Source organism: Cydia strobilella, chromosome 11 (assembly GCF_947568885.1).
Source record: "Cydia strobilella chromosome 11, ilCydStro3.1, whole genome shotgun sequence".
NCBI classification, from domain to species: domain Eukaryota; kingdom Metazoa; phylum Arthropoda; class Insecta; order Lepidoptera; family Tortricidae; genus Cydia; species Cydia strobilella.
Genome location: NC_086051.1, coordinates 14,895,836 through 14,919,793, shown reverse-complemented (window position 1 = coordinate 14,919,793; position 23,958 = coordinate 14,895,836). Strand labels below are relative to the sequence as shown.

The window sequence follows — 23,958 nt, the reverse complement described above, 5'->3', positions numbered from 1 at the left end:
GAATCCATACTAATAATATTATAAATGCGAAAGCTAAGTATACATGACAGCGCCCTCTTGACAATAATCATATATTACTGGTCAGGTTTTAACATTACTCACAAAGCAAAGGTTAAATAAAAGCTTGTGAAAAAGGTAATCGTCATGCAAATTCCATGGCCACACATATCTACTGAGAAAACTAACCGAATGATTTCGCGATGTTTAACAGGAAGATATTGTTTTGTTAGTCTTGCTAAGTGTTTTTTTGTATGGTACGTACCTACAGAGGAAATGCGTTCGTGGTAAACTTGTAAAATAAATATTTACAATATGTATATTTATTAAATAGTTGCCGTTTCAATTCTCTCAAATATAATTATGTAGGTAAAGGAAAAAAAATGGAATTTTATGATTTATTTAATCTAGATACACATACCTATTCTTGTTATAATGAATAAATTCCTATTTACGTTATTATGTATTTAAAAACTGAAACAGATATCATATGCATGTATGTCAAAAGAGATAAATTATACGGTACTTAAACTCCGGGGCCTCAGTCACCTTCCATACATATCAATTAATATTTGATAAAATAATTCTAATGACCTGTAAAAATAAAACTATAGAAGAATCATTTTTTTTATTTTTTTATTTGAGAAACGTAAGCATTTGACCACAATCTCACCTGCAGCGGTATCATGGTCGCATTTTTTCTTTATCACCTGCCGGGCTAGCACATGATTGGCGCGAGAGTATCTCGCCGCGACATAGACTACCCGTCCCCCTTTAATTCATACAGTTAGTAAAAGACGGGTAGTCTATCTCGCGGCGAGATACTGTCGCGTCAATCATGTGCTCGGCCTACTGTCATATATGCCATGCGTCACTTTCGCACTTACATATTTGTTAGAACGTGACAGGCATGGTGACAAATGATAAAGAGCCGATCATCTTAGCCCTACTGATGGTAAGTGCCGATGCAGTCTAGGCTGGGGCAATGTCCGCCGGTGCACAGTTACTCAGATTTAATTTTGGAGGAAAAAAGTTAGGTACCACTGAGATTACAAAATTTCTAATCTGAAAAAAAAAAAACTAGGTATAGTAAGCCCATCGCACACTCTCGTACATATGGACTTATACAGTCAGCATCAAAATTTGCCGATTAGACTATGCGTCAAAAGAATCTACCATTCTTTAATTCCATCACAAAATATATCGTCGCTATACTTACTCAACCTCATATCTGCAACAATTATTTGATGGAAATGTCGCTATTCTTTCATTCGGAATACGGGTGTTTTTGTCATCAAATGAGTGTTGCAGATACGAGGTTGAGTCAGTATAGCGGCGATATATCCTGTATAAAAAGCAATTAGAATGTGACAGATACCTACTTTTGAATGCAAACTGTAGCGATATATCTCTATTTGGAAGGTTTGTAAGGTTGGCTCTGCATCTTCTCAAATGATTTTCACGCCTAAGACGGTAATCTGTTAAACAAAAGCCATTGTAACCGATCGCATGTGCTCTTGTACAGATATTAAATATAGTATATACTTATTAGACATATTTAAGCATATGTGTAGATTAAACATTCCATTATGATTAAGAGAACTGCAATTAAATAGATAACTTTGTTTTAATGTCTAGAAAATATCAGTAACATACAGTAAATAACATTGCATACATAAATACCCTTAAAAAATATAAACAAGTCAGCATGGAAACAATACGATAAAATCAACAACATTACTTAATTCCAAAAAATTAGCAATAATAAATTGTTTTAAAAGAAATGTGACCTTGGCCGACGCACCTGGCAAAAATTCCAAGAAATCCAGATCTATGCGAATGGGGTGGCCAGATGACAAGAGATTACCCAAAAAGTCAGGAAAATTTATCATGCAATTAGGAGAAGGGATGAAATATAAAGGAGATTTGAAACTAGAGTAATTTATCTTAATATACCATTTTAGTTACTTACATTTTAACTCAAGCAAAATAAAGATAGAAATAACAAAAGAGATTGTCATAATGTTAAATAAAATCAAGTAATTAGGTGACATAAGGTCAACATGAGAAGGGACCCCGTAAGGGAGGAACAGATATTTGATGAGGTGATTCCTATGTATGTAAATTTTACATGTATGTACAGAGCATTGTCAAGCATCCATAATACAAATCTTGCTAAAAACACAGTCAAGTATGTAATAAATTAAAAAATTCTTTACTGAGACAGTACTAAAAGTAATCCATAATAAAAATAAAGACTAAAATCAGAGGGGTAAATAAAAAAGACAGAATTACCACTAAAGAACAAAAGGGACTCATCCCTAAATGAATTACAATTAATGTAAAAAATATTCTCAGAATATTTATTAATATTAATAAAGTCAAATGTTCATTAAATGCACAAACTTAGGATCAATTAAAATCTATATCACTGATATATTATGAGGTAATTAAAATTTGTAGCTGGTATCACCACGTTATTTATGTGTGCCGGTTTCATTAAAAAGGGGAGTTTGTTGTCGATTGTCAATAAGACGCTATTTCCATATAGTTTCAGTTCAAAATCAACCTTATTGACGGGCGGCAATGCGGTGTCTTTTGATTGAAGGCGTCTCATTTTATATTAGCTTCCATTGCGCATGTCATATTGTTCCTCGGAATGTTCGTAATTGTCTTATTGGTCAGGAATGAATGGAATATTGGAAATGAATGAAATTTATTAAAGACATTAAAACAGGTAGGGAAAGTTATAAACTTGATAAAAATAAGGTTGAATTTCGATTAAGCGGAGGGAAAAAGTAATTTGGTCAAATATTTTACTATAAATAGATGTAGATGATTGTAGGTGGGGCATTCAATTTCGGAATTTCAGACGTGTAAAGTGAACCTCTGCCCGAGCAATTGCTTAACCCTAGACCAAAGTTCGGGATACCTATTAGAATACCTATTTCTTCGGAGGAGGCTCTGCCAGTTCGTAGTTGACATAGAGCGCGTATTAAAGTTCACAAAAGTAGAGGCGGAACGAGCAGTAGAAGCAGTAGCAGTAAAGAGCAGCAGTAGGAGAGAGAATAAGATCGTCGGGGTGGTGAGCGGAATCATGTTTTTACTAAGATAGGAGTCAAGTAACAAAATAAATAGTCAACTTTCATTACAAATAGATAAAATCGAGTAAATTCAATTATATTTAAATCTTAAAAATAAATACCTGGAAGTTTTAAATTGTTTGATAATAGTTATTAATTAATTTTATTGAGTAACTAGACCTAAGAGTTTCAGTTTATAGATTCAATAATTCCTTATTGCATATGTGTGTACTAATCAATTTTGATGGCATTGAACATCTTATGGGTTGAAACGTTAACCGTGCCAACCAAGCCCATAAGTTTTTCAGTGATTTAGGTTTGTGAGTGCATTTGTGTCGAAGTGAGTCAGGCAGATGCCATAGTTTGAGTAGGGAAGTCTGTAAATTTTAAAGTATGAAGAAAGAAAAGCTCGAGCCTTGGTAAGTGGATTTTTCATTACAGTGTGATTGACTGTGTAAATTTTCAGGATATTATGTGTTTATTCCACAGGTTATTTTATGTGTTGTGTAAATTTTCAGGACATTATGTGTTTATTCCACAAGTCATTATTATGTGTTTAAGTAAATTTTCAGGAAGGTCCTATAATTTAATCTAGTCATTAATCTGTTTTTCAGTCTAAAACTAAAATCAGCGATAAGGAAACTTAATCCATATAAAAACTCAGTAAAACATTTTTATACAATTTTAACTATATTTTGATATTTATGTAATATTTATTAATATCATCTGTATTATTTATTTAAATTTACAAGTATATGTTTCATCCCGTAGCAATCATTTTAGCATGAGGGGTGTAGCCTCTAGATTCTGAAATTTAAACAAATAACAGAGTCTATGTAGCTTCTGAAAGTCCAATTTGATATTTTTACAGTTACATTTACATTTTTACCTTTTTATAGATATATTGTAGAATTCTGGAATTTTATATTGGTTAAAATTAATCAATGGGAAATGTTTTATTTTAGATGATAATAATTACATAATTACTTTAGAAATGATTTATTTAAATAAATTAGCATTTTTCTAAACAATTTAATTACTATAAGGAATTATTTAAATTCTTTAGTGATCAGAAAGATCATGACTCTCCAAGCATAGGCCAATTAAGTTTGGTAGGGTTTTGTTGACCATCACTGAAAGATTTGTGTAATTAGTATTTAAGCTGCTGAAAGAAGCTTATAGTCAGTACAATTGCTTGATAATGGCAAGTAATGGAATCTATAATTCCAATTATTAAATCAAACTGAATAGATGTAAAGATGTTCAGAATTATGGGCAATTCAAGCAACGACTAAGTGAAACGCAAGGTCGTGTGGTGTTCTACTATACTTTGAATGTGGAATCACTGCAAGCAAATTGAATTTATAGTTCAGAATTTTGAATAAATTCTTTAGGCTAAGGCCTTATTCATCTTTATAATATTTGATGGTATTAGAGTCTATGGACTTGCCATTTGATGGAATTGTACTCTAAGGAGATAATTTGATTAGAATTAAAAGATGACTGTATGATAAAGGTCCAATCTTGAGTGTCCTTGAGGAGTTCGCTTTCTTTGATAGTGCAAAACTAGGTTTTTTGAACCAGACCTTCATCCCGATGATAGATAATATAGCTAAAGCATGTAAAATCCCACGATTTAATATTATACAAGGGATCAAGTGTTCCTTATTTTAGTTTTTGCAGTACTGAAATTTTAGTACTTACAAAAGTGTTATGACACTTGTAATATTTCTAATAAATTTGTTCTAAGGAACTTGAGATTCAATCTAAAGATATATAGATTGAGGCTATAGCTCTATTTGTTCGAACGGTTCAGTCGGAGGAATGTTATAGAAGATATATATATACCTATGAACATGTTTCCGATGGGTAGAAGGATTTAACCCCATTTTATAAAAATATCATTATTAATTTCATTTAGATCATTAGATTTTCTTTTTAATTTACTTATTAATCTGATCTCTTTCAGCATCATCATAATAAATTTATCTATAAATAACTGTCCTGATTCCTTTAAGTTTGTTTCTCTAAATTCTAATAGTTTTCAATAAGAAATATTTAGATATCTTGTGTTTTGTAATGGCTATACTTATCCTTCTAATGTAAAAAGTTTCTGGGTTATTACACATAGCGGTAGTGTCCTGCCATTATCTAGACGATCACAACGTTTTATTTGAGGCCAATTTAATTTAATCTAAGCAGAGGTAAATTACATTTTTTTTTGGGGTCATGGGTTTGCATCTTTGATACTGGGGTAGACGGGTAATTATGTATTAATTAAGTTAGTTTAGGCGATGGGCGTCTGCGTAATTGGGCTGTTGTGTTGAGTATCAATAGGCTGGTTAAGTTAGTAAGAATGTATATTAAGGGGTTGTTATAAAGTGGTGGTACCATAACCAGGATGAGTTTACACTTTGCTTAGTTTAAAATTATGTATTATGTTAATGTGACGTTTGTCACAAAGTTTTGCCGTGAAATGTGATACAATAGTTAAGGATTTGTTAGCTTTTTTGCGTCAAATAACCAGTTGTTTTGTTACTTTGTATATTCTTTTAGTTAGCACAGGTAGTTTATCTGACAAACTTAAGCCATCGTAAACGGAGCACATAAACTTATATTTGTACTTCATACAGACATTTGTGTTTAGGAAAGGCACTAACCTGGAGTAATTATGATAGAAAAAGCATAAATCCGGCATGGTAGATCCGTTAAAAGCTGAAATATCACTAACTAAACACTAGTATTTCTCACTGGATTCACTTCACATTATTGGAATAATTGACTGTTTTATTACGTAATTCACTAGATACGGTTTACACATTGAATAACACTGGAAAACTATATATAGGATCAAATAAAAAATGATGTTAACTGTTTGACTGTTCAAACTGATGATAACCTCGAAATTGACATGCGTTCACGCATACATTCTGCATATACAGATTAGTTTTATAGAGACAATAGTTATATTCAAACTGAACAAGCAAGAATTTACTTTATTAAAGCTTAGCCTGGCTTCGGACTACGTTAATAAAACAAGAAACTCGAGAATTACAAATTTAGCAACGGGGCTAGAGTAAAACTGTTTGAGGTTACTGTGAATCAGGGATGCCAGAACACTGAAAATTAAAATATGACCCCGTTTTTAAAATAAAAAAAAGTACGATTTAGCAACACTGCTGTAAAAGTGAATAGATAATCTGTTGTCATAATTTGTCATCAACTTCTCGTAAAGGTATAGACACACGGTATGATTATCATTAGGTCAAGATGTGTGTAATAACACTGTTTAAGCAATCTATTAAGCTTCCTTCAGGTGTGTGATTCGTGCATCAGTGTGGAGTACCCTTTTAAAGATATCTTATTTTATCAAAAAGACTTCATGTTTTGTTATGATGACATATATATATAAATAAATAAATAAAAAACATATTTCTTTCACTTTAAGACAGAGAAATAGACATTAGACTTGGGTGATTACGGTTTACGTAAATTTTAGTTGGTTTCAATTGACAGGTTATAAATTATCCGCCAGTCACACTAACTTTAAAGTCAGTGATAATAATTTTATTCTTTTTCGCATGCTATTAATAATAAGCTAAATTTAAAAATAGAATTCTTGATTAAACGTTGTTGTTAGGTCATACAGAATTTATAAGTATAGTTAGAGAGGTCAGCGTTGCATTCTGTCAATCTACATCAAAAGAAACGTCATGTTGACAGCAGTCAAAAGTTGGATTGTTCAATCTTAACCCTATTTCTTCTCACCTCGCTATGACATTTCATGCTATCAGTCTGTCGTCTTATCAGTTATCTGATAAGGTGTTATCTGTTATCAAAGGGATATAATTATTACAAAAAGCGAGGATAATTTAGAAAAGCAAGGAGCTATGAATGTATGTTTCTAAGATTGTAGTGCATAGATGATTAATTTGGCTTTTACAAAGAAACATCGAAACTTCATTATCAAATAATATCCTTAGACAACAGATTAATGTAATGAAATTGTAGATTTATGTATCATTAGAACATAAGTACTAGATTTTAAGAATAAATATTAGGTATTTCCACACTGTTTCTATTAAAAGCAATAAGATTAGCAATTCTCATCATTCATCATCATTATTTACCCAGATGCAAGAGAATTTAGCGTTTATATGTGAAAGCAATATAATGTATAGTCATTAGACATCAAATTTTATTTCAGTAGAAGCAAGGATGGGCCAAAAACCATATTTAAGAAAAACTGGCCGAGCATGAGTGTGATTGATGTTATAATGACAACAAAAATGCATCAACTGTGAAATTTCAACTGTCTAGTTAACACGGTTTGTGAGATGCAGTCTGCTGATAGACAAACCGACAGTGGAATCTTAGTAATGGGGTCCCATTATGCTCTTTGTACGGAACCCTAAAAAGGACCAAACTCTTAGGACTGATGAAAGATATTGAATTCAAGATCATTAGTGTTTACTGAGTAGTAAATAGGATCTAGTATTTAAGCATAGTATGTAATGAGATGCCTAAGCAGTAGGTATTATGTATGTTAGCAAATGATTGGATATTGGGATTTTGAACAGATAGGTATTCTTAAGTTTTGTTTGGCAAGAAGTAAAAATTATCAAATAGTTGGCAATCAAAAGGGCAATATTTTACAGGCAGTAAGCTGATAGCTTTGTTTGTTCAGTTGGCAGTAAATTTCATTAAAACATAAGAAACAACGAAATACAATAAATATCAATGCAAATAAATAATTCCTGATTCTGATCCTAAATTTGTCAGCAAATTTTGTGATGGAACAAATGAAACTCAGTGAACAAGATGCTTTATTAGTAATATAATAATAGACAAAAAAAAAAAAAACCCAATGTTAGTTAGGTGCACAAACACATATGCAGAAAGAAAAAAAACCCTCAATAAAAATCAATTTTATTGAATAAGCATGCAACACACAAAAGAAAACCCCAAGCAGTACATAAATCGACCCAGTTAATCCATAGTGCGAAGAATAGAAGGAGTTACTACATAAACTCAGTTCAGTAAGTAACTAGAATATTTGAGTGGTTGCTCGGGACGCTCCATGGGGCTGTTCCATCATTTTCTGAAACAAGATATCATTCTCCATTAGAATAGTAATAAATATAAGTTAGATAATAAGTTTATTTCTCTTAATGTAGATTTTATGATAACACTAATCTATCCACAGACAGTTTTAACTTGTAGATGATTTTAGCAATTTTAAGTTTGGCCACATTCCTTTGCATTGTTGAAATTTGAGGAAGTCTCCTGTCACATCATCAGATCAGCTCATTAATACCTTAATATTGTATTGTCACCCAACAAGCAACTCTTGAAAATTTCAGCTGTAATAAGATAGGGGCATTTCTAGATTGATGCGTTTGATTCTTAGTTATCAGTCTGTCAGTTTGCCGTAGAATGCATTAAAGTTAGATTGTGGCCATTGAAGGAGGCAAATTAGTTCAGAATAGGAATGTACTGTAAGTAGGATACATATATACATAAGTTTAGATAGGGTACTACTTTTAAGTTACTAGATGTATGTGGTAGGTCTACAATAGGTTTGTCATCATAAAACTCAGAGATGGGGCTCTAAGCAAACATTATTGCTTGATTTTAGAGTAAACGTGAGGATGAAAGTCAATAGGGTTACAGGATAAAAGAAAATATTTTACCTTTCTTGTATGGACTCAGTAAGTTTGAAACATATGAATTGTTCCGGGAAAGTTTCGGATCCCATACAGCTCCATGTGCATTCACATGTGGCATAGGTCTAGTAGTTTAATGGATGGGGGGGCAGGTGAATCAGCTTAGTGTATTCTGAAAAAAAAAATATATAATATAAATATAAGAATTTTAAGAAAATAGGACTTAGCTATAAGAAAATTTTGATTGGTAGATATTTTATAACCAAATTGTGTTTGTCCATTCTGAATAATTATGTAATCTAATAAAATCAGTCAATATAAGTCATAAACATAGATTTTCAAAATTCCTTATACCGAGGTCGCTCCTAAGAAAAATAGTAAGTAAATAAGTAAGTAATCATTTATTGTCAGATTGTGCATGTCGGTATACGGATGTTACAGTAGTTTCTTATAATAGTGGGTGTCACAATCAACCGGTTTGGGGTGTGCAGTGTACTTGTACCTAAAATACAATAGTAATATATATATAATAGCCAGATAAATTGCATTCCAAAGACGGAGTCAATTTAATGTTAGTAAAGTTTACATTACAATTCAAGTCAATATACATTATAATTTACATGTCAAGTGATCAATTTTGTTCTGTTCTGAGAAAAGGAATCATCGAGATTGTAAAAACGTTCAGTTATGTCCATGATATGGGAAGTGCATTGTAAATGCGGACAGCTATGTGGTAGCAGTTTTTCTTGATCACTTCTAATCTACTTTTTGGGACAATTAAAGCTTTATGTGTGACTGTGCACTTTCTAATATTGCATTTCTGATCAAATAATTCCAAGTTGCATTTGGCGAATTTGCACATTTCTGAGATGTGTGAGCTCGGGGCTGTCAAGATTCCATACTTTTTGATAGTTGTGTCACATTCAAAGTAAATTAATTAAGTTGGCAGCCTTCAATATATGTGTTAATAGAGATAATGCTTACATAGATTTTTAGAAATAAATAGATCAACTTACCAATTAGTAGTAGAGGCAGCTTTGCATTTCACATTGTCATTGTCCACGAACGATTTCACAATTGGAGTTCCGTTTACTTTGTTGTCATCATGGTGGTTTGTAAGTAGTATTGCACTCAAAATTACAGAAGCAGGGCACTGGTCTAAACTTGTAAACTTTGGGGGGCATCGGGAATGCCATATCTGGAAACATGTAAGCAGGAAATATTAAAGATTGGTATTTATATACTTGTATGGAGTTGGAACCTAGAAATTTAGAATAAAATGTCAGCCTACAGTTGGTTAGGGTTCAAATAATGAGAATCTAGGGGATTATTTCAATATTTTAGTAGAATAACTAAACTGCATATAAATTACAGACTTATAGGAACTCAGTTGTAAAAAAAATTGAAATAGGATATTACTTACAGTAAAACTTGATGCATTCCAGTTAGGAAATCATAGAATTAATGACTCAGCTTCATTGTCTTCGAAGACACCTTATATTCATACAATATATGTCGCCGCAACAAGAAAATATAACCTAGAAATGAAAGAAATCATTAGAACTTCATACAACACATTTTACGTCATAATTATTGCAATAGTATCAAAAGGTAGTAAAGTTAAATTAAAATAATACTCACATCTTATATTTTATCACGTTTGAGATTGAATGATACAATTTAGCAATGTAATTTTTAACTTTTCTTAGTAATACATGAGCACATCATGAGCGTATGCGTCGGCGTCCATGATGGACACCAACACACCATAGAGATACAATAGTTTGGAGATGATGTAAGAGAGAGAGAGCACTGTTATTGTTTGTTCTTGTCGCGGACTAATATTTATGTTTGTTCCCTATTATAAATTTATAAATTGGTTGTGGTGGATAGCGGATAATCCGGCCGGATTGCATGGGCAATTATTGGTGGATTTGGTCAATTTAAAGCGGGTTCTGATTTTGTTGCGTTGTGTGTGTTTCGACCTTTGAGGAGGCGCACGTGTAGCTCATCTATATTACTATACTAGATCGATGTTGTCAGTGTTGCTACAGAACAATAAATCTCATATCGATATACGGTCCGAATTGTATTTCGAAAAATATAAGAACGGTATTTGTTAAAAAAAAAAGTGCTTTTCCTTAGTACAAACATTGTGTTGTATTAAAAAAAAAATGAGAGAAATAATTGTGTGGAAACTTCAAGTCTATGTATTACGGATTTTTGTTTTATTACCTTAGTTAAGAAATAAAAGTTGACAATAGCTTCGGACCATTCATAGGAATTAAAAAATGCTTACGTCACATTTGTGGGTTTTATAGGTTGATTTCGTTGAGAAAGAAAGGAAATAATAAAATTTTGTATACATTCTCATTGACATTGACATACTCAATTTACATTCGCGTCTTGTGTGATCGTGGCTCGACTCGTGGCTTGTACGCGAGTGTGTTACCGTTTACAGTTTCAATCCACAGACACAACTAAGGTTATGCAAAATACGTCAGTGAACTGATTTTAAATATGATAAAGGTAAAGTGAAAATAGACGTTATTTGTATTTACATAGAGATGGGCTTAGTAGATGAAGACTATATTTTTGATTTGACTCTTCTTTCTATTGCGCGAGAGTGGGAACTGGCTGACAGTTTGGTCGGTTTGTTTATCAATATCAAACAGAAAAATGGTGCCGGTATTAGTTTAGATCTTAGGATTATTGAACTTTTGATTCGATAGATAATTACTAGTAAGTGAAAGTGACTAAAGACTATATAGTTAAGTAAATATGTTGTGTTAGTTATGGATTTTGCGAAATGAAAATGGTAAGGTAATTTAATATACTTTATATACTTAGCGTTCGTTTCTTCTATAAAAAAAAAACTGTATTATATGAAACTGATGGATGGTAGCCAAATTGTAGGTCACTTTCTGATTAATGAAGCAGGTTAATTTTGGGGTATTAGATGAGCAACGACGACAAAGAAATGTTGTTGTCATGTCAATTTTCTGAAGATGCGAATTGGAGAAGCAAACTTTTCAATGATAGGGGTACCTACCTATGGGGGGGGGGGGGGCATGTTAGTTTACAATTGTTGTGAAGTATTTGATCGTAAAATACGGTTAACAAAACAGGTGTTTGTCACAAATAACATTGTTATTTTCACATGCTAAGTAAGTGGAGTAAGATGGACAAATCGCAATCATTCATTTACAGTACAATATGAAACAAACATGTGATATTAAGTTTTACAAAAGAACTCAAAGGAAGGTTTTAATGAATCACTGATACCTAAGTATGTATGTATGTAAACATTTACCAGAATTGACAAACTTATGCATTTCAAATTTTTATTTATAATCAAATTATATATAGTAGAATGGAATGGTTTGTAAATTGAATTTGAATCATTGTTCAGTGGTTGATCAAAATTTAAGGCATTATATAGTGTTACAAAAGAGTAGTTATTGATAGATGCCTGAGAAAAGTCCATGTACAGAGTTAGTGTACCGGTTTTCATCATGATTAGAATCAAATAAGTACATAAGTGTATATGTATGTATGTATGTGTGTAAATATTTGTATATATATATATTGAAATAAATTATCAAATTTTAGACATAAAGACTATGGAAGTATTTGGATATTTACAAATTCTATTGTAGGCAAATATTTTATGATTATTATATGGCTATTTATGCGTAGTATATTAACACGTTTATGTATGGAAAGTTATTTACGGCAATTGATTGCGTTGGCATAAAGATTTGTTTTATTCAAAAATGCGTAGATATAAGGGCATTTGGCGTTATAGGATGCGGCATATAGCGTAGTTATGCATGACATATTTAGCGTAAGGACTGTTTTATCCATAGAATGCGTAGTTATAAGGATGGTTGGCGTAAATTGCGATAATTTTAGCTTCTGCGTTCTGGTTGACTTGAACACTTGCACTTAGCGTAAGAATGTAGGGAGGATGTTAAAAATATACCGATATATATTATATATATGTTAGCAGTTACAGTGGGAAAATTATTTTTTTGCTAATTTTATGTTTGTCATTGTTCAAAATGGGTTTAGCAGCTATGACAGAAACAGTATGTGTGAGAGTTTGGGGAAGGATGAAACTGAGTGAATAAGAATAAGCATGGAATATTAGAATGACGAATGAAAGGCGTAAACGGAATGATGTAAGGTTTAAAAGGGTTTCACTCATGGTTGCACATCCAGGAATATTGACAGAGGTTATTGAGATTTTGACATTGGGTAAAATGGGTTTACATGAATTTGTTATCAAAATAATCTAAGAGCTAGGATAAAAAAAAATTCATACCTTTTACAGGTACATTCGTTTTGGTAACAACTGACTCTACAAGAAGCTTTTAACAAAACTACATACACACCCTGTGATCTTATGGGAAAAATCAGGAAGATTTTTTTTTTAATATATAAAAAATCAATACGCTTAATTTTTTTTGTGGCCCATTTTAGGAATAATAAATTAACTGATTGATCTCATTTGCACATAGGACATATACCAAGAAAGAAGGAGGATTGTTGTGTGGTGTCGGTTTGTAGGCTGGTTTCTTGAACTATGGGAAAAACAATTGTTGTTGGTTACTTGTTAATAGAAAGGCTTTCTCATTCTAATGAAGAGATTGTTGAAGTACCATTATATCTGGACAATGTAGATAGCGAGATCGCCGGCCGAGCAACGTGGCTATAGATTTCAAATGGAAATGCAATAATTTTACCATTAGGGTACATTTGATTCACAACCAAATGCTTCTGTTGGAATGAAAATTCATGGCTGGCAATAATTTGACTCATGGAACTGGAAAACCAATAGGTTTATAGATCGCACTATCTCAGTAATGTTCTTTTAAGTATTGGTCATATTTACTCACTACATCTACATAGAAGGGATTAAAAATTTCAATAACTAATTAATATTAGGGGTTTATTCATTTTGACTCCAGTGCAAAAGTCTTTAACTCTTGTACTTCTGTCAAAACGTGGGGGCAGCTGTAACCGATCGCATGTGCTCTTGTACAGATATTAAATATAGTATATACTTATTAGACATATTTAAGCATATGTGTAGATTAAACATTCCATTATGATTAAGAGAACTGCAATTAAATAGATAACTTTGTTTTAATGTCTAGAAAATATCAGTAACATACAGTAAATAACATTGCATACATAAATACCCTTAAAAAATATAAACAAGTCAGCATGGAAACAATACGATAAAATCAACAACATTACTTAATTCCAAAAAATTAGCAATAATAAATTGTTTTAAAAGAAATGTGACCTTGGCCGACGCACCTGGCAAAAATTCCAAGAAATCCAGATCTATGCGAATGGGGTGGCCAGATGACAAGAGATTACCCAAAAAGTCAGGAAAATTTATCATGCAATTAGGAGAAGGGATGAAATATAAAGGAGATTTGAAACTAGAGTAATTTATCTTAATATACCATTTTAGTTACTTACATTTTAACTCAAGCAAAATAAAGATAGAAATAACAAAAGAGATTGTCATAATGTTAAATAAAATCAAGTAATTAGGTGACATAAGGTCAACATGAGAAGGGACCCCGTAAGGGAGGAACAGATATTTGATGAGGTGATTCCTATGTATGTAAATTTTACATGTATGTACAGAGCATTGTCAAGCATCCATAATACAAATCTTGCTAAAAACACAGTCAAGTATGTAATAAATTAAAAAATTCTTTACTGAGACAGTACTAAAAGTAATCCATAATAAAAATAAAGACTAAAATCAGAGGGGTAAATAAAAAAGACAGAATTACCACTAAAGAACAAAAGGGACTCATCCCTAAATGAATTACAATTAATGTAAAAAATATTCTCAGAATATTTATTAATATTAATAAAGTCAAATGTTCATTAAATGCACAAACTTAGGATCAATTAAAATCTATATCACTGATATATTATGAGGTAATTAAAATTTGTAGCTGGTATCACCACGTTATTTATGTGTGCCGGTTTCATTAAAAAGGGGAGTTTGTTGTCGATTGTCAATAAGACGCTATTTCCATATAGTTTCAGTTCAAAATCAACCTTATTGACGGGCGGCAATGCGGTGTCTTTTGATTGAAGGCGTCTCATTTTATATTAGCTTCCATTGCGCATGTCATATTGTTCCTCGGAATGTTCGTAATTGTCTTATTGGTCAGGAATGAATGGAATATTGGAAATGAATGAAATTTATTAAAGACATTAAAACAGGTAGGGAAAGTTATAAACTTGATAAAAATAAGGTTGAATTTCGATTAAGCGGAGGGAAAAAGTAATTTGGTCAAATATTTTACTATAAATAGATGTAGAAGATTGTAGGTGGGGCATTCAATTTCGGAATTTCAGACGTGTAAAGTGAACCTCTGCCCGAGCAATTGCTTAACCCTAGACCAAAGTTCGGGATACCTATTAGAATACCTATTTCTTCGGAGGAGGCTCTGCCAGTTCGTAGTTGACATAGAGCGCGTATTAAAGTTCACAAAAGTAGAGGCGGAACGAGCAGTAGAAGCAGTAGCAGTAAAGAGCAGCAGTAGGAGAGAGAATAAGATCGTCGGGGTGGTGAGCGGAATCATGTTTTTACTAAGATAGGAGTCAAGTAACAAAATAAATAGTCAACTTTCATTACAAATAGATAAAATCGAGTAAATTCAATTATATTTAAATCTTAAAAATAAATACCTGGAAGTTTTAAATTGTTTGATAATAGTTATTAATTAATTTTATTGAGTAACTAGACCTAAGAGTTTCAGTTTATAGATTCAATAATTCCTTATTGCATATGTGTGTACTAATCAATTTTGATGGCATTGAACATCTTATGGGTTGAAACGTTAACCGTGCCAACCAAGCCCATAAGTTTTTCAGTGATTTAGGTTTGTGAGTGCATTTGTGTCGAAGTGAGTCAGGCAGATGCCATAGTTTGAGTAGGGAAGTCTGTAAATTTTAAAGTATGAAGAAAGAAAAGCTCGAGCCTTGGTAAGTGGATTTTTCATTACAGTGTGATTGACTGTGTAAATTTTCAGGATATTATGTGTTTATTCCACAGGTTATTTTATGTGTTGTGTAAATTTTCAGGACATTATGTGTTTATTCCACAAGTCATTATTATGTGTTTAAGTAAATTTTCAGGAAGGTCCTATAATTTAATCTAGTCATTAATCTGTTTTTCAGTCTAAAACTAAAATCAGCGATAAGGAAACTTAATCCATATAAAAACTCAGTAAAACATTTTTATACAATTTTAACTATATTTTGATATTTATGTAATATTTATTAATATCATCTGTATTATTTATTTAAATTTACAAGTATATGTTTCATCCCGTAGCAATCATTTTAGCATGAGGGGTGTAGCCTCTAGATTCTGAAATTTAAACAAATAACAGAGTCTATGTAGCTTCTGAAAGTCCAATTTGATATTTTTACAGTTACATTTACATTTTTACCTTTTTATAGATATATTGTAGAATTCTGGAATTTTATATTGGTTAAAATTAATCAATGGGAAATGTTTTATTTTAGATGATAATAATTACATAATTACTTTAGAAATGATTTATTTAAATAAATTAGCATTTTTCTAAACAATTTAATTACTATAAGGAATTATTTAAATTCTTTAGTGATCAGAAAGATCATGACTCTCCAAGCATAGGCCAATTAAGTTTGGTAGGGTTTTGTTGACCATCACTGAAAGATTTGTGTAATTAGTATTTAAGCTGCTGAAAGAAGCTTATAGTCAGTACAATTGCTTGATAATGGCAAGTAATGGAATCTATAATTCCAATTATTAAATCAAACTGAATAGATGTAAAGATGTTCAGAATTATGGGCAATTCAAGCAACGACTAAGTGAAACGCAAGGTCGTGTGGTGTTCTACTATACTTTGAATGTGGAATCACTGCAAGCAAATTGAATTTATAGTTCAGAATTTTGAATAAATTCTTTAGGCTAAGGCCTTATTCATCTTTATAATATTTGATGGTATTAGAGTCTATGGACTTGCCATTTGATGGAATTGTACTCTAAGGAGATAATTTGATTAGAATTAAAAGATGACTGTATGATAAAGGTCCAATCTTGAGTGTCCTTGAGGAGTTCGCTTTCTTTGATAGTGCAAAACTAGGTTTTTTGAACCAGACCTTCATCCCGATGATAGATAATATAGCTAAAGCATGTAAAATCCCACGATTTAATATTATACAAGGGATCAAGTGTTCCTTATTTTAGTTTTTGCAGTACTGAAATTTTAGTACTTACAAAAGTGTTATGACACTTGTAATATTTCTAATAAATTTGTTCTAAGGAACTTGAGATTCAATCTAAAGATATATAGATTGAGGCTATAGCTCTATTTGTTCGAACGGTTCAGTCGGAGGAATGTTATAGAAGATATATATATACCTATGAACATGTTTCCGATGGGTAGAAGGATTTAACCCCATTTTATAAAAATATCATTATTAATTTCATTTAGATCATTAGATTTTCTTTTTAATTTACTTATTAATCTGATCTCTTTCAGCATCATCATAATAAATTTATCTATAAATAACTGTCCTGATTCCTTTAAGTTTGTTTCTCTAAATTCTAATAGTTTTCAATAAGAAATATTTAGATATCTTGTGTTTTGTAATGGCTATACTTATCCTTCTAATGTAAAAAGTTTCTGGGTTATTACACATAGCGGTAGTGTCCTGCCATTATCTAGACGATCACAACGTTTTATTTGAGGCCAATTTAATTTAATCTAAGCAGAGGTAAATTACATTTTTTTTTGGGGTCATGGGTTTGCATCTTTGATACTGGGGTAGACGGGTAATTATGTATTAATTAAGTTAGTTTAGGCGATGGGCGTCTGCGTAATTGGGCTGTTGTGTTGAGTATCAATAGGCTGGTTAAGTTAGTAAGAATGTATATTAAGGGGTTGTTATACCATTGTTCCTTTTATGCGCAGCCGGCCATTGTGTACCATTGAGTCTGAGCGCGCGTTACGGCCCGTGCCATTATACCAGGGTGGCAGATAATTGTTATGTGTTGTTCATCTGCTACTATTGATGCTGACTAACTATCTACGTAGCTTTCTAGACATGTTAGAAGGTTCAACTGGTCTTTTTGACCTAGGTCTATTATGGTAGGTCATAAACGAGGAACTAAACAAGTTTATAAATCTGCTTGATCGTGTAAACCACTTTGCAGTCGTTTATATTCATGTGATATTCTGATAAAATGTTTTAGTAGGGACAGACCCAGAACAATACGTTATATTGTTATCGTTAATAGTTCCAGTCTCTTATTATTCTTAAGGTTGGACAAATGCGCCTTGATCAGAACTTATTGCATTAATATATACTCGTTTGAGTTTTCATAAAAAGCTATGGATATTTTTCTACCGGCATTTTTTTTAAGTACCAAATAGGCAGTAACACCTTTCGGAAATGTTTAAAAACATACTATGTAAAACAGTGAAAATTCACCCAGAAGGAAAATACGCGCTTTTTTCTCGAAAGTTCGAAGATCGTATCCGGTCCGGAAATGCCGCAGGCGACAGTTCATTCCAGAGCTAATTTATTATTTTGTTGTTAACCTATATCCTCAACTTCATCCATGAAAAAGTCAGCCAAACCTTCCTAATTTGAACAACAATAGAGCTGGAATCACCGGCTTCTTTATATTGACGTTCCAGAAAGAAGAAGAAGAAGAAAGACATTTATTCCATAAAGCACACATACACAGGACAATACGATGAAAGAAATAAGATGCTTAAAAAAGGGAATATAAAAATAATAGCAAAAACAAAAACAAAAATAAAATCATTTACACATTAAAAACATAAAAATTACACACGGGTCCAGCAATGTGTGCAGTAGGGAAGAGGCCCTGTCTCAGCATATTACTGAAATTGCATATTGAAAGCTGGAAGAGTTGCCTTTTTATCCAAAACTTCTGACCTACAGCGATATATTATAGTCTAGTTATGACAAGAGCCAAAACTGTTCAACTTGCACAACTTAGAAACACACTAAACTAATCGCCGTCACTTATTTACCAAGAACACATGGTTTCATGGCATTGACAGCCCTAACTGATAAGCTTATACGGTGCATGAATCACTTGCAAATAATGAGTATATTCTTCAAGAAGGGCCTATCGGCCAGCTTTGTTTACGACCGTAGGGCTTTTTGGTTCACACAGGACGCATCTTTATACTCGTAAAAGGACGGCGTGTGTCAAACGTTCGCTGATTAGTCCTTTGTCATTGCGGTTCTTAGCACGTTTTTGACCAATTAAAAACAATATCGTAATTCTTAAGAAGAAACAGCCGCCATCGTAGTTATATTTCTAAATTAGTGATAACCTAGTGCCGCGAGACTTGTGAGAATATCTAAAGAGCGAAGTGATTGAAAAATTCGTGTTAGGTACTATCGAAACAGTTGTATAAAAACATCTAGTTCCGTTGAGGCAAAAGGTTCAATTTCTGGGCGCTTTTGTATTTATATTTTATAACTCAAGACGTAACTTATATAAAATTTCTTTGATTTAAAAATATAAAATGAAAACCGGAATTGGTAAGATTTCAAAGGAGACAAAAACATGGCTTGGTAAGCTTTGAGATAATGGTGTATGAACATCTTGTAAAAATGGATCTGACCCATGAGGTGTTAGGGACATACATTGTTGTGTTTATGTTCCTGTTCGTGGCGGCGGTGGAATTTTCAAGAGAAGCCGAAGGTTACCCACTTGGATTGCTTCCCGACTGTAAGTACCTATTAACCTTACAAGACCTAAATTTTGTATCTCATCTTCATTTTCCTCGCGTTATTCTAGAATTTTGCCACGGCTCATGGGAGCCTGGGGTCCGCTTGATAACTAATCCTAAGAATTGACGTAGGCACTAGTTTTTACGAAAGCGACTGCCATCTGACCTTCCAACCCACAGGGGGAACTAGGCCTTGTTAGGATTAGAGTTTTGAATGATTCACGGTTAGTTTCACTAGACTTATATTGACCAGGATATAGACCGTGATTACCTTTTGTATTACAACTTTGACACCCATCAGCGGCATCTTCAGTCACCTGTGAACATGATGCATGCAACTGCGTCGAAATATCGGGAGCTCATAAATAATAAAAAAGGTGATAACCTAATGTAAAATCTTATACTTTCCTTAGTTAGTTTGGTGGCTAAGTCTAGTTCATTTGTTTATGCAACAGGTCACGCATCCAGATTGTTTGCCACGCCGTGAAACGTCTGAGTTAAGTAGAAGCCCAGAACCGAAAAGCTTTTTTTTGTATTTCAAGTCGTAAATTTTAAAAATAATGCATTTTTTATTTGAGAAGCGCTGGTGGCCTAGCGGTAAGAGCATGCGACTTTCAATCCGGAGGTTGCGGGTTCAAACCCCCGGCTCGTACCAATGAGTTTTTGGGAACTTATGTACGAAATATCATTTGATATTTACCAGTCGCTTTTCGGTGAAGGAAAACATCTTGAGGAAACCGGACTAATCCTAACAAGGCCTAGTTCCCCCTCTGGGTTGGAAGGTCAGATGGCAATCGCTTTCGTAAAAACTAGTGCCTACGCCAATTCTTAGGATTAGTTGTCAAGCGGACCCCAGGCTCCCATGAGCCGTGGCAAAATGCCGGGATAACGCGAGGAAGATGATGATTTTTTATTCAAAATAGATTGAGTTATGTTATTTAGAACAAATGTTTACATTAAAATTTATCCGAAAAAGTAGAATTCGAATCCTAGTTTCGAATCTATACATTCTAAACTCATTAATTACAGGCCCAAACTCGGACAAACCTGCCGCCATCAAACCGAAAAGCCTAAAGAAGCTCTATATGACAGTGATGAACAAAGACCACAGACTAACTAGATCATACGATTATTACCACATAGGGAACCTAGCCAAGAACAAGGATATAGACTTTAGTAAGAAGACCTTACTATACTGTGGCGGTTACTTGGATTCTACTAGCTGGCCTTTTGGGAGTGTACTAGGAAAAGTATATAAGGATGTGGGATATAATGTGTTGTTGTTGGATACTTTGGAATTTACAGCACGGTTATATCCACTGTAAGTACCTATGCAATGTTTATAACTCTGCAATGTTTATGTTAAAAAAATTAATGTTTATAACGTCAAACTATACTTTATACCTACTATATGCCCGTCATTTTCGTCCTAAAAAGGCTAAATCTTCATGACGAAAATATTACAGATTATATTTAATAACCTTGTTAATGACATTTTGGCTCTTTCTAGAGTTCCGCACCTCAAAAGGAAAAAACGGAACCCTTATAGAATCACTTTTTTCCGCCCGTCCGTCCGTCTGTCTATCAAGACCCTTTATCTCGGGAACGTGTGGAGGATCGAGTTGAAATTAAAACCGTATACTAAGATCTACAGCCCCTAGAAGCTGTGAAAAAATCAAACTTCTAAATACGGCCTTTTTTTGCTGCAAAAATAGTATATTTCGACACTCTCAAGGGAATCAAAATTTATAGGGTACTTCCCGTTGGCCTAGAACTATGAAATTTGGCAAATAATATCGTGTTACACTACAAGTACAGGGAAAACTTTGAGAATTATTAATTTGTAAAATATACAGTCTATGAAATCTTAAATCTAAAAATAAATATAAATATATTTTATTTGTAAAATAAAGTTAAATATGTACGAAACCCTTTGTGGGCGAATTCGACACCGTTTTTTATCCAAAAGGCAATCTGCAATAGTGATATATCTTAAGTACGACAACATTTGGACTGTTTATTGCCTTACATGGTCGGCCAGACTAACGGACGGTGCTACTATAGTAATATAGGATCTCGATGGGACACTTCGGTCACGGAAGTCTGGAAATCGTAGTTACTTATCGTACGTCTTAGAAATTATTATATTTCGAGAAATCAAGGTAACTTAGAGATCAAGAGCTGAAAATACTCGTGACAAAAAGTTTATGTTTATTATATAATACTATTTATATTATTTCAGAGCCTCGCGCGTAATACGACCGATTGGCAAGCACGTAGCCGAAATGCTGGTCAAGCTAGCAGCGCACGGTCTCGACCCAAAACAACTGGAGCTCGTCGGTCTAAGCCTCGGCGCCCACACCATGAGCTTCATCGCCAAGAACTACCGTCAAATAACCGGCCAAAACATCTCCTCACTCACTGCCCTGGATGCTGCCGGGCCTTGCTTTAGACAGGCAGCACCAGACCAAAGACTGGACCCTTCCGATGCTGACTTCGTCCGCGCTATAGTCACAAACATGGACGGCTTTGGCATAGAGCTCCCTGTCGGACATGTCATATTCTACGTCAACGGAGGAGAATACCAACCAGGGCAAATATCTTGGCTACCTTGTCACATCTTCTGCAGTCATATCAGAGGATACTTACTTTGGCTATCAGCTTTATACAACCCTCGTTCTTTCATCGGTGTGCGTTGCGATACGATGCAGCAGGTCAGAGATGGTGACTGCTACAATTTAAAACCAATGGTTACTAATACATTAGACTTATATACTGATAGAAGTAAACCAGGAATCTATTATCTTCAGACGAGTAACTGGTACCCGTATGCTATGGGGAAGAGAGGGTTGAAGAAAGCAAAGCCGGGGACGTTCCGTTTTTCCACATCTTTAAATGATATTTTTTAAGTGAAATAAGTTGATTGAATGAGAAAAAGCAGATATTGTGTTAATGTAATATATACCTGTTACGCTTAATGGCTGACGTGATGTGTTCTTTGAAAATGAAATGCTATAAGTAGTCAAAATAAATTATACAAGTATTCAGAAACATAATCATGATTTTAATAAGAATTTAATTTTATTGTATAATTCTTACTTTTATATTATTCTTATTTGTTTTTTTTTTATTCCCAGTCCACTATAACTTGGATCTTTTTAAATCGAGAGTGAATATACATCCTACACTGCATCGGCACTTACCACCATGTGAGATTGCGGTCAAATGCTTGTCTTTTTGTTATAAAAATAATAGTAATTTAAAGTTCATTTTAATTCTCTGGATCTACAACTTCTCATATTATACATTTTTACAAATAATATCTACACCTTAAACTAAAATTTTAAGCTGCTGTCGGTTTACTCTTATTCTGGTTACCACTATTAGTTAAGTTTTATTGGTACAATTCAATATGTGATATTAATTATAGTTACTTAAAATCAATTGTATCTAATATGTCTGCTGACTATGGTTTAATAAAAGATAAATGTAATATTCATTTTTGAAGTGCTTATTTTTTGTTCTATAAACAATATTTACCTGACTATTTTAGGTGCAAAAGATAGTTAGTTTTAGTTTTATATTCGAGATACAAAAAGTGTATGTCATATAAAATTCAAACGAATATGAAATGTAACCAGCTATACAAGCTATATAATACTTCAATCAAATGGAATAAAGACATATTGTGTCTATACCTATTTTTGGAATATATTAAGTAATTTTACTGTTGTATAAAATAAAGTGCTATCCTTCTAAGACCCAAAGTCCTATCTATATTACTTATTCAGTTCCATGAAATTTAAATCATATTCAATTTTTTATTGCAATGTTCTGCCACCAGAGTGCAGCAGTAGCCCGTTTAGTAACTTTTACATACTGTGCCTTTAACAGTTTTTTGACAAGTTTTCAGAGATAATAAAATATGACATTGATGCACCAATGCGGTTTGTTTACACTGTAAACAAACCGCCTTTTGTGCATGTACAGAGAATCTACCGGGAAACGCGAATCCGAAATTTCGCTATCTGCCTCTATCGCTCGAATATGCAAGAGTGACAGAGATGTTGGATAACGAAGTTTCGATTTTCTTGTTTTGTGATAGACCCTCAGATTGTGGTAGTGGCGCCCCCTGTGCAGAGTTTCGCCTAATATTCTCTATTGGAACAGTTTGAATTTGTCTTGTTTCGTTCAGTTTTCAAACAAAGCAAAATCCTGCACTATGGGTTCAAATTGCAGTGGCAAATTTTGCATTTTTCATTTGTATGGCTGGGCCCTAGAAGGCTACTATGGGTCTCTATTGTTTGACATAATTATTGAAAGTCATAATGTAATGATTGTCATATTATCATTAGTCATAATTTGGTTTTTCTCAGAAACGCGTAACTTTTCAGGATTGCC

General features: G+C 33.0%; 1 protein-coding gene and 1 long non-coding RNA gene across 2 annotated transcripts; one reads left to right on the top strand and one right to left on the bottom strand.

Annotated features, from left to right (window-relative positions):
* Nucleotides 1-8,779: 8,779 nt before the first annotated feature.
* On the bottom strand, nucleotides 8,780-10,495 carry LOC134745306 (uncharacterized). The gene is made up of 4 exons (XR_010128155.1): nucleotides 10,388-10,495; nucleotides 10,170-10,284; nucleotides 9,763-9,944; nucleotides 8,780-8,918 (listed from the first exon to the last, which is right to left on the bottom strand). It is a non-coding gene; the product is annotated as an uncharacterized LOC134745306 (long non-coding RNA).
* Nucleotides 10,496-19,409: 8,914 nt separating this feature from the next.
* LOC134745632 (lipase member H-B-like) lies at nucleotides 19,410-22,581 on the top strand. Its single transcript, XM_063679744.1, has 3 exons — nucleotides 19,410-19,556; nucleotides 20,587-20,878; nucleotides 21,800-22,581. Exons 1-3 carry the CDS (start codon nucleotides 19,415-19,417, stop codon nucleotides 22,464-22,466), a joined length of 1,101 nt encoding a protein of 366 aa, XP_063535814.1. The 5' UTR covers nucleotides 19,410-19,414; the 3' UTR covers nucleotides 22,467-22,581.
* Nucleotides 22,582-23,958: the final 1,377 nt, after the last annotated feature.

Excerpts from the sequence above, each read along its gene's own strand:
- LOC134745632 (XM_063679744.1), top strand. The coding sequence starts at position 19,415 with ATGGTGTATGAACATCTTGTAAAAATGGATCTGACCCATGAGGTGTTA. Across the intron at positions 19,557-20,586 it reads ACTTGGATTGCTTCCCGACT|GCCCAAACTCGGACAAACCT; the intron begins GTAAGTACCTAT and ends CATTAATTACAG. Across the intron at positions 20,879-21,799 it reads ACAGCACGGTTATATCCACT|AGCCTCGCGCGTAATACGAC; the intron begins GTAAGTACCTAT and ends ATATTATTTCAG.